The 11,876-nt window shown below is 38.3% G+C and overlaps 1 protein-coding gene across 2 annotated transcripts in view; it reads right to left on the bottom strand.

Moving 5' to 3' along the window:
• Positions 1-9,176: 9,176 nt before the first annotated feature.
• LINGO2 (leucine rich repeat and Ig domain containing 2) overlaps positions 9,177-11,876 on the bottom strand; it is a 322,133-nt gene continuing 319,433 nt past the window's right edge. For both annotated transcript variants that reach the window (XM_009456427.5, XM_063787900.1), the window contains exon 2: positions 9,177-11,792. In XM_009456427.5, the coding sequence (XP_009454702.1) occupies positions 9,937-11,757 (1,821 nt within the window). In that variant the 5' untranslated portion in view covers positions 11,758-11,792 and the 3' untranslated portion in view covers positions 9,177-9,936. The remainder of the gene's footprint in view (positions 11,793-11,876) is intronic.

The following is an 11,876-nucleotide window of genomic DNA, read 5'->3' as shown; positions in this document are numbered from 1 at the left end:
ATGAGAAGGAAAGGACCGAGTAGATTCCTGAATATTCTGAGGGCATGTATTTAAGCTAATTATTGGCAATATTTAAAAGATATAAATAGACATTTAAAATGATTTTCAATACAGAATGTATTTACTTATCAATTTAGAAACCAACTCAAGATCAATATTAGAGGCAGTATGATATGCATAATCATCCATTTTCCTCTGCAATTAAATTCTTATATGCTCATATGATCATTGCCATTTATTTGAAATGCTTGTGTTCTCCAATTCTTATTAAATGTTCTTGTGAAATATATTCAACCACCAGAACAATGAACTACTCTTCCTACACTCACCAGCCAGGATACATTTTTCAGTTACTTTCAGTTTCCGTGAACCCATTCTTTTTCCCCCAGAAGACTCACAGCAGAAAACAGCTGCCCTATATTGAAACCAGCCCTGCGTTAAAGCCAGCAACTTTCTTACAGAACTGCCATGAAGAGCTCTTGAGACCACTGAAGCACAGACCACTGGATTCTCCAGGTGTTGCTAAAACAGAAGAGCTTATATAAATCAAGGTGGTGGAGGTGACTTGGTAATCTCTTTGCATTACACATTTGTTCTGTGCTCAGTGAATTAATTCCCTGTAGGATGTTTGTACTGATACAGCGTGAGGCTTAAAGAAACTCTGGATGCCACAGTATGGATTTGTGTGTGCAGGTTTGAAGAAGTGTTTAACTTTTATGAGAGCCCTGCATGTATAGAATGGATGTAACCTATTAGTCTTTTGTACATCCAGCTAATAGCCCATGGCTAAAGGAATAGACTAGATGTAGTGAATTGCCTCTGTGCTATGGTACTAGCATACTTGATCTCTTGTGCTTGGAAATAATATGAATAGTGATGCTGTAGTTAGAAAAGGGTTCACATAAATGTTACTTCTGCCTTAGATGGGCATCTGGTAAACAAATTTATCTCCCAATGTGACAATACAAAATTATTCACTATAGATATAACTTTCACAATCACATAAAAGATTTAGGTATTTCAATCAAAGAGGTATCCTCTCTAGCAGTCTGTTCGTTTTGTAGAGACTCTCTTTGGGTTTTCATTTCTGAGACCCTGACTCTGTGGTGATTCAGTTGAGTTCTTAGTTATCTTTATTAGCAGACAAACAGAATAGGGAGAATCCACATATTTTCCACCTGCCTTATCTTTTTTTCTTATTTTTTAAATTTTCTTATTTTTTTCTCCAGATGGTTCTTAGTAATAGATATGTATATACGTGTCATTCTGCCATTAATATACATATACTACTTTGAGAGATTTATTGACATGTCCTGATTTGCCAATGACAGCGTTATAGAATAAAACAATACCTGCATAGCTATAATAAGCGATCTCCTTCCCAATCCTTTTTTTTTTTGATAGAGGGTCATAATTTTTGCATTTAGTTATTTATAAGAGTTGATGAAAGGCACCAGTGTGACAAGCCCTAGAAGCCAGTGTTTTCAGATTTTCCACCAGTCAGTGGCAGAAATAGTAGGTAAATTTCCCCTCAGGTTTCTCACTTTTCTCCTTAACTTGGCTTTATTCCACATTAATCTTCATGTCCTGTGTTTTAGGTCTGATAATGAAGTAATTAAGAAAAGAATAGAGGGTTGTACAATAAGCTTATCTGCCTTGAAGGGAGTAGGTAGAAACTCCTAATTTTTATTTCGACTGTATCAAACAACACAAAAACATTAACAGCCATCTAGCAAGGGCAGTATGCTCATGACTGAGAAAAATGAAAGGAAGAATAAACCAAACAGAAATAGAAACACAGAACTATGATGAACTTCTAAATTTATGAAGTAATACATGACCAGAAAGTCTTTAAGGTGCACAGCTAGAAGCCAGGCCACTGAGTTAAAAGTATGTTTAGCTTCGACTTCATTATATTATCTTCTTCCCATTGTTTAAGTACAAGTCCTGAAGTATTGGGATCATCTTATCCCTGATTGGTGAGTTTACTGGACAAGCTAACTCCTAATATTAATTGGCGAGATGTCTACCCAACACATTCAAAACTATGCTTATGGGAAACGGCCCTTTGTTTTAGTCTTACTGATTTACTAGCATAAAATAAAAGCCCACTGTTAGAGATGTGACTCTGACCAGAGTAGCTCTGGCATTAACAGAACATTTTCTAGAAATTCTCTCTCTAGGGGCAAGCTTTTCATTTTGCAATTAAATAGCAGCAGGCCGGGTGCAGTGACTCACGTCTGTAATCCCAGCACTTTGGGAAGCTGACGTGGGCGGATCACGAGGTCAGGAGATCGAGACCATCCTGGCCAACATGGTGAAACCCTGTCTCTACTAAAAAAATACAAAAATTAGCCGGGCGTGGTGGTGGGTGCCTGTAATCCCAGCTACTGGGGAGGCTGAGGCAGGAGAATCTCTTGAACCCGGGACGGGGAGGTTGCATTGAGCCGAGATCGTGCCACTGTACTCCAGCCTGTCAACAGAGTGAGACTCCATCTCAATGGAAAAAAAAAAAAAAAAAAAAAAAAAAAGAAAGAAAAGAATAGCAAAGGGACCTTTTCTGATTTCTTGCTAACAGTCTCAGTATTTGTGTGTTTATTGCTTCCTGGAGATGAATCCCAGACTTCCTTGCTCTCTAACAATGTGACTTTCAGGTACCATGACTGTCAGCTTTCTGCTTCCTTCTCTACCTCCTACTCCTTCACTGGAAGCCATCTAATGAGCCACAGGGAGTAAAGATGATACCCTAGATGATGACACCTGCCTGAACACATCTCTCCAAAGCCTATTCCCTCAAGTACAAAAGGTAAAGAGAGGGCACCTTCACTCTCAGCCCAAGAGGAGTTTAAAAATTTTCAATTCATTTCCTCTTTAACACTAGACAATTTTCTCTTTCCCTTTTTTCAATTTGCTTGAAGACTAAAGTTGTTTCTCTTTTTATTTTTTTTGTGCCTTCCTACTTGACACAATGTTTTGAATCATTTGGCTGAGTGAAGGCTAACTCAGAAAGAAAAACTAGATGGTGGTGTTGTATGTACGGCTTGCTGAACCCTTCAGTTCTTGCTCAAATAGATCTTATGCCTTAAGTTATGCCCATTACTTGCTTATGTAATTAAGTCACATGAATTTGGGATACTTTTGCAAGTGATACAGGATTTAACTCCACAAAAGTAGAATATCTTTAGAGTGTGGTTGATATTACATAAATTTGGATGCCCAGCAGGTTGAACTATGACCCCTTTGTAACTTTATGTAACTGGATAGCCTGTCTTTTGATTCCTCTGTGAGTTGTCTCCACTCATCTTAGCATTTGAATGAGATTCCACTGGACCTGCTTCATCTCTGACAGTATTGGGGATTACTAATTAATACAGTGATACCTCACGTTCCCTGTGAGACTCATATAACCTACTTCTCTGAATAATATTTTTATATGACTCCGATTATCTCATATTGCATTTCTTATTAATACTTCAGTGAATTTAACTGAGATGTCAGATGCTTAAGCCCTTTCATCTGAAAAGAAGACATGTTTTCTTAACTTATTTTACATGTTAATAAATTTGTTTTTACACGTTAAAAAAAACATGCCCACAACAATTAACCAATAGCTAAAGAGATGCAAACCTAAATCAAGATACTTTTGTCATTAGCATTAATTTTTTGAAAACAAAATCTTTCAGGCATTTTTTACGAAAAGTTTTGTTAGGTTCTTGGTTATTAACTTTCAATCATGGGATATTCTCAAAATAGGATTTTGATAAAAGACATTAAAGGAAAACACAGATACACATTCTGTCTCTTTTTCTCCTGCTCAGGCTTATCAACTTTTAAAATGGTTATAATTTAAACACAAAAAAATCTAACCACCCTTCCCCACATATTTATATATGTATATATAAACAATAGAAATTAATTATGATTTGGGGTATTCTACACCATATGGAAAAAACCTGAAAACAACTGCCTTGTGCATGAAGCAACTCAGGTTTTTATGATATACCTGATTTTATAACTGGGGAGAAAAACAGCATGTTTTCTTCCAAACAGCCTCTATGCAAAGTTTGTTCATGCCAATTCCAATCTCTTGTTATCACACAAGAGATATGTATATACATCAGTTTGCTGCTGGACATACATTGTAAAGAATGAAAAAATTTTTTTGCAAGTCTGAATTAATCTCCTGTTTATTATTTACCTTATATTGTTGATTTTACTCAATATATTACAGTGTAAAGATATTAAAGCAATTTAGAATAGGAGGTGTGCAACAAAATAAAGTTAACATGGCAACCAAATTTCTGCTTTTTTTTGGTCCTTTTAGAACAGGCATAAAGTCTTTGGCTGACCCATCTTCAGTATGGACAGTTATCTTTTGAACTTTATTGGAATATAGTTAAGCAATTTAGTAAAACATAAATTTGCATTTTTGTTGTCTTCTAATGACTATTTTGCATATTAAAGGTAAAGTCTTCTTTAAAATGTGAAGTACTCTCTTGATTATGCCAGCTCTTTTCTCATTCTGCTAAGGCTATAAATAGAGCTTTCTATTTAAGGCTGGTATTATATCAACCCACCTGCTTCTGGAAGGGAGAGGAAAAAAAATCAGAATCACTCAACCTGCAGATTGCTGTCAGCTTGTGATTATGTGAATGGTAAGTCTTAACTTTTAAAGTGTTATGTGAGATAGCTGGAGGGTTTTTTTTTTTTTTAAAAGCAATTTCCAGTTTAACAATTACCCAAGAATCTCAGTTACCAATGAAAGAAGACTTATCCCTGGAGAGAGCGTTCATTGATGAGGATGGCAGCAGCTGAGATGTGACAGTGGTAAGTAGGCAGAGAGTGAAGGATCATTTCAATTGCTGCATCAGGAAAGGAGGCAAGAATGTGGGGGAATACCAAAGCTTTTCTCCTTCTGTGGGCTGTCTCAGGGGACTTTAGTTCCTGCTCTTTTTCTCCTTCCTATTCAGGATGTTCTCCAGGGAGAAGGGGGTCAGGGAGGGAGAAGAGGTATTAAAGACCTTGGTCAACTTGAGAAAGGGCAGTCTGGGGCACATGCAAGCTTGTCCTGATCAAACTCCCAAATTTGGAAAGAGTAACATCAGCCCCAGTCCTATTTTAGAAAAATAAACCTTTTACAAACATCTTAATTATGTATTTTGTTGTTGTTGGACACATTTCATCCTAGACCATTTGTTAAAAATCTCACATAAGATAAGGAAGTTCTAGTCCCTACCATTTTTTGAGAAGACATGCAGTTACACATACTGTTCTCCAAACAGGCAAACCAACTTCAGAGTCAAAAACCTGTCATTAATTGTTGATTTAAAACCTTGTTTACTTGGCTAAACCTTGCAAGCCTAGACATATGGCCCCTGGACCCAGTGTTTATTAGGTTAATTGAGCTAAAGAGCACAGCAATCAGCTATCATTTTATCCTGTACACCTATGTTGTAAAGCTGTCCTTTCCCACCTGGAATGTAAATGAGAAGGCTCTTTTGGGAATGGCTTTTGAAGGTGAAAAGGGGAGCATCACTGAGAGATTCATGTCAAGTGTTTGCCAAAGTACCAGAAAACACCCTCTGTTGCCTAACTAAAATAGAAAATTCAAAAATCAAACAAATCAAATAATATTTCATTCCTCAAAGCTTTCTATACCCAAAGGCAGAATAATTCCCAAACTCCTCAATCAGAAAAACATCAAGGGTTCTAGCTGAAAGGAATTAAAAGGTGCTCCCAAAGCCAGTGGTGGAAAATCAATGGAAATAACCAGGCACATGATGTATGAGTCTAACAAACAGGGAATGTTAATTATATTAATAGAGATAATAAGTCTTTACCTAAGTGCTGAGTAGAATGAATGCCTTTAGTCCCAAAGGTTTTGTTATTAGATTCAGATGCCACAGAATCCATTTGGGATAGCTCATGTGAGATATAGGTGACTGGGTCATAGAAAAAAGGTATGAAAAGGACTTCAGTGAAAGTCAAGAAAGAACATGATCTCTGATTCTTCTTCAGGTAGGAGATAACTACAAAAATTGGCAAGAAAGAAAACAGGATTAACATGGGTCAAATGTCTGCCTCCAACCTTCTTTAAAGTCTTGATATATCTTTATGTTTGGTCTTAGACTTCTAAGCTGAAAATTATGTAACTTTTTTTCTTTCCTAGAAACCCTCAAGACATATTCAGTGTTGAATGGCTTCTGAGTACATCCCCTGAAGTTAAAACAAATGTCTTGACACAGAGATGAAGAGAGACCCTGGAAATACAAGTTAATTTACATGGGACTTTACTCAATTTTATTTCTCCAAGATCACATTCTCTCTTTTGTTCCTCTGATATAAAAATACATGTGTTTGTACCAGAGTAAAGTGACAAAAGTCAGGCCTCAATGCAAATGACATTTAAATAATCTTTTTTTTAAAGAGTCAGAAGACTGCAACTTCTGGACTCCTGTAAGAACTGAGGAGCACAGAATATTTGACAGAATAATGAAAAAAGAATCCATCCTAAATACTGTAGGGCAACTTCTGAATGTGTGTTTCCTACTAGGGAGTTGTCAGTAACAAGCAAAATTTCTGAGAAAGTTGAGCAAAACCAGAGTGGAATGAAAACCAACTGGAGTGAAATGCTGAGTCCAACAACAGTATTTCTTTCTGGGATACTTTGAAACAAAGCCTCTGGGAAGAAAATGACTCAGAGATGTCATATTTAAGTGAGTAGTTGGCCCCTGTGCTGGTATGAGCTGTTATGCTCTACCATGGTCTAGTTGATATAACAAAGAGGTAATCAGAAGCCATGAGGGAAAATTCATGAATCCTTTTGTGAAACTGAGTACTAAAGCACCAGCGTTTCACTCAATGGATACCAGAGCTTTGCACGCACAAAAAGAACCCAAGATCTGCTCAGATAGTGAGAGTGTAGAAAATTAAATGTCTATTCAATTACCTATTAATCCATTGCTATGATGGATGCTTCAGGCAAAAAGTAGCCAATTCCCCTGAAAATATCTGGTCAATATACTTTTATGATCTAAGCACTGACACAGTCAATATTTTTTTGGTAGTCGATCGGAGGCCAATTCAAACAGTAATTTTACTCTTATTGGAAACATTAGGTTTAGGAATACGTCAGAAGAGTACTACTCTAGTCTGAAGTAGACCAACCGGGGTTCTATGGAGCTCTAGTTTTTGAAAATGTTAACAGTTATAGCACGAAAAGAAGTGCTTTCTGCTCATATAAATTAGTGAAACCTGAAGATAGACAATATTAAACAGGATTCCTGTTTACAGGACTTTTCAGAGGATTTATTACGCTCATATAGATTTTGAATCTCTAAAGGTGGTTACAGAATGCATTTCCCTGATAGATTGGTCAACAGGACTTTTTTGGAAGAATGCTTAGAAATATCTTAAATAAGTATTATTCCATAGATCAGAGTATGGGACCGCTGAGAAAATCCATTCTCTTTTCTTCCAATAAAATGAATAATAACAAAATCTTTTAACTAAATCTTTTTCATGGATGGGTACATTTTAATCCAATTTCATTTCACTCAGCTGTTTTTGGCCAACTTTTATTTTGACAAAAGAGCAGTGAAAATCACAAAGCCCTCTTATTAATTGCTCAATGTTTCTCTTTTATGACAATTAGTTGAATACTACACTTCACACAATGCTGCAAAATAGTTTCTATTAACTTTTGGAAGTTTTTTTGAAATCTCTAACAGTTCATTCTTAAATTTGAAAGACCCCATTCCATTTGCACACAAGTTGGATTTGTGATAGAGTTTGCAGCAGAGCTTGATTTGCATTGTTTGATATAAGGTATTTGGCACAAATGGAAAATAAAATTCTAAAAGATCTATGATAATCATCAGAAAAGTCAAATGAAAAATGGCTTGAACAGGCAATTCTTCAATCTTTCATCATATATTCCACCCTTTATTAGGGGAGAAATGGGTTTAACTCTGTTGCTATCTGGTGAAATAATTTCTGGGCTTATCCTACTTTCATTGGGGTCAATTTAATTTTATTAAAGTTCTTCAAAATTTCAAATTTTCAAATTTCAAACTAAAAAAGCCAGCCTTTTGAATGTCAACCCGCCAATCCAATATGTCAAGAAGCAAACCCCAGAGACTTTCTACTCCAGCTTACATGTTATTAAAAACATGACCTATTTTCAGATCCCTCTTGAAATAGGAGAAGTATAGATATTTCCTATCAGTTCTATGCTGATTAAATATTTGACATTGCATGAACACAGTCCACATTCAATGCTTTCTCAGATCACATAACCATATGCTTTGAAAGTCATTCACTGAACATTTAGCCAAATGAAACTATGCCTGCTCTGAATCAGATGACTGGTGGTCATGGCATGACATCAGTTTTTAAAAACTGGGATGTTTAACTTTGAGTAACAGTCATTAATACAAACTGAATTGGATAAGTATTCTCGGGTCAGAGAGAGGAAAAAAAATCAGCACAACTCGACATATTTATAGGGCTATAACCTTGCTTTTTCCTCAGTGGAGAAAAAAAACACTAAATGTTTTTTAATCCACCTTGTTTTTTCTCAGTTCTTAGAAAACAAGACAAATTCCTCTGTATTATACAAGATAATTTTCAAATAAAAAACCAAAATCTAATTGGTAAGGAAGCAGGAAGAAACCCTGAAGTTGTCTATTCAAGGTAATATTGTGTGTACAGTATTCAAGTAGAGAACATCAGAGTGGCAGTAGCTAGATGTTCCCTTGACTAGCAGCAATCTAGCACACAGGCAGCTATCATGTTTTAAACAAATCGTTGTTTGCATTAACATCATGTTATGTATGTATCACCCTGGTTTGTGTTGGCATCTGAGAAGAACTCTTTCTTATTCAGAGAGCTTTTGAACATCTGAATTCTTGATCTTAGCTACTGGTGAATATTATCCTATGGTTATTTGTAACCATTACCTCTTCTTCCATTTTCTATTAACCCGCTAATAGTGACTGTGGAAAGTAAAATCAAGGAGTGATTAAATGAATCATTTTCATTATTAACACCTACCTTGCATTTTACAGGTACATCTAGTGGTGTACCACCTTCTGGAGAAACCAAGGGCTTTGTTTACAGTAAACTGGTCCAGTGTGATATTACAAGTATAAAAAATATTCCATTCTGTATCAAAACTAGGCACATGCCTTTATTTATAGTAACAGAAGTTAACAGAGTTGAGCAGTTTTGCCTTGGGTCCTGTTTCTTGGCATCCTACATCAGACAAACACGTCTCTCAAAATACCTCCGCCCATAACTCCAGGGATCTAGTCTCAGGGTCATCTGTAGGTAACGGAAGGTGAAATCACACTTGGATGTATAGTGGTGAGTAACTAAAAGCACAACCTCTCATTCATATTGCTTTAAAACATGTACAGCATATATGTTTCAAAAAAGGAAGAAAAGAATATATTGATCTCTTTGTGGTACTGAACCAACAGTATGATATGATGCAAGGCTTTAACAAATGATAATCATAGATACAAATTTTTCTGTAGAGTATGTTTTAGACAAATGTGTCTTTTTAATATGTAAATCCTACACTGTAGGTTGTTCTTTTTTATTTTTTCTTTTGTTTTTTGCAGTGGTAGAAAATGCTGAATAATTGTCCGTGAGTGTGAGCCAAAGATTCAGGTTCATTACTGAGATCCCCAGAACGCCAATATTTGCAACGCAAACACTTAGTATCCCACTCTGTGAAGGGCTCTGACACATGCCTGCCTGCCTGCCTTTCGATGCAGAGTCTCCATTGGAAGTCCTCCTGCTTCCATAGACCCTGCTTTTGATACAGGGGCAGCTGCACATGGCTGCCTCTTAATCTAGTAATTTACTGTGCCATACTGTCTTACTGATTACCCACATTGACAAAGAGACAGTAATGTGAGGGGCGGGCCTTCAAATCATTTTCATGTTGAACCTCCTGGGTCCAGCTACCTCCCCTTCCACAACAGCACCATTGTTTTTTCTGGGCACATACTCAAGGTCAATGCTGTTTTTGTGCTTGCCTTTCCCTCGGCTCCACACAAAAAGGAGAAGAAAACAAAATAAAACCACTCCCAGGAATGTGAAGCAGCCCATAGCTGTAGACACCAGTATTGTTTTAAGGTCCAGGGAAAAAGTATTGGCATTGGTGCCATTGGAAATGGTGTCATTGGAGTCGGTCATGTACATAGGGGTCCTGTTCGCATAAAGAAAACGATCTGAAGCGAATCCTTTCACAGTTAAGGAGGCTGTGAAGGTATCATTCCCAGCAGCATTGCTAGCGATGCAAACATACATCCCGCTGTCTTGATCCTGGGCAAAGCGGATTTCCAAGGTGCCATCACCCAACACGGTGGCTCTTCCATTGGACTTGGTGGTGATGAAACGCCTTCGGGGTGTCACCCAGGAAATCACAGGCTGCGGGTCTCCATCCGCACTGCATTCTAGCTGGACTGTCTGCCCTTCATCTACTAGCAGATGCTGCAACTTCTTTTCACGGATTTTGGGTTTTTTGCAGGTAAAGTAAAAAGAAAGGGCAGTGCTATGGAAATCCTTGAAAGACCTCTCACGGATGGTGTCTGGGCCAGCACACATAGGTTGCTGGCCACCAAACTGCAGGGTGGGCTGTCGCTGCAAGATCCAGAGAAGGCGGCAGTCACAGGCCAGAGGGTTGTTGTTAATGCTCAAGACCTCCAGAGCCCTAGGGGAGGAGAAGACATTCTCTTCCAAAGTTTCCAGCAGGTTCTGAGACACATTGAGCACGCGTAGGAAGCGCAGCCCTTGGAAGGAGTGAGGCTCAATGGTGCGAAGCTGGGCCCCCACTATATGAAGCTCCTGAAGGCGGATCAGGTCAGAGAACATGCCTGCTTCAATAGTGCTGATGGGATTGTAGGAGAGGTTAAGGTGAGTCAGGTATACCAGGTGTTTAAAGGCAAGGAAGGGTACAGTAGACAGATTGGTGTTGGTGATTGAAAGGGATGTGAGGTTGAGACCGTAGAGGCTATTGGCGGGCATCATATCCAGTAAAGGCCAATAGTCAATCTCTAGGTGTTTCAGGTGGAACAATCTTTTAAAGGCATACACAGGCATATTGTTGATATTGAGATGCTTCAGATGCAGGCTGATGAGGCTGCGGAGGTGGGAGAGGGCTTCTGTTGGTACTGCTGTTAAGTTGCATTTCTCCAGGGTGAGCTGCTCCAAGCTAAGAAGCCCACTGAATGCCCTGTGTGATATATAAACCAAATCATTGTCCCCCACTTCTAGAGACTTCAGGTTATGTAGATCTTGGAACATGTAGTCTAGTAAAATGACAATCTTATTCTCACTAATGTCAAGCTTAGTGAGATTGGACAGCCCCGTGAATACTCCCAAAGGGACCAACTTTAGACGATTGCCTTTTAGGCGGAGGGAACGCAGATTAAAGAGATTGTTGAATGCTCCTGGTTCCACATTGGCAATGATGTTGTCACTCAAGTCAATCTCTTCCAGCAGAGGATATGATATGAATTCTTCAGGGTTGACGCTTTTTAGCCTGTTTTTACTGAGGTCCAAGATTTTGGTTTCGATGGGAATGCCCTCTGGGATGGCGATCAATCGCCTTCTGTGACAGCTAACAGATTTGTTCTGGGCAGAGCACTCACAGCGAGCGGGGCAGCCAATGGTGGATCCCATGAAGATTAACACCACAGCCAGACCCAGGAATGGCTGCCAACATGATATGGCCGTGTGAAGCATGACTCCACTTCTTAGTCTACACCTTGGTCACGGGTCTGCATGGAAGGGACACAAGAAGGGAGGAAGAGAAGGTGAGTTAGGATATAAATAGGTGAAGGGGCATAAATAGGGCAGCAAGT

The sequence above is a fragment of the Pan troglodytes genome, chromosome 11 (genome assembly GCF_028858775.2).
Source record: "Pan troglodytes isolate AG18354 chromosome 11, NHGRI_mPanTro3-v2.0_pri, whole genome shotgun sequence".
Taxonomy (NCBI): Eukaryota; Metazoa; Chordata; class Mammalia; order Primates; family Hominidae; genus Pan; species Pan troglodytes.
The sequence above is the reverse complement of the archived record's forward strand: the minus strand, read 5'-3'. Positions and strand labels throughout refer to the sequence as shown.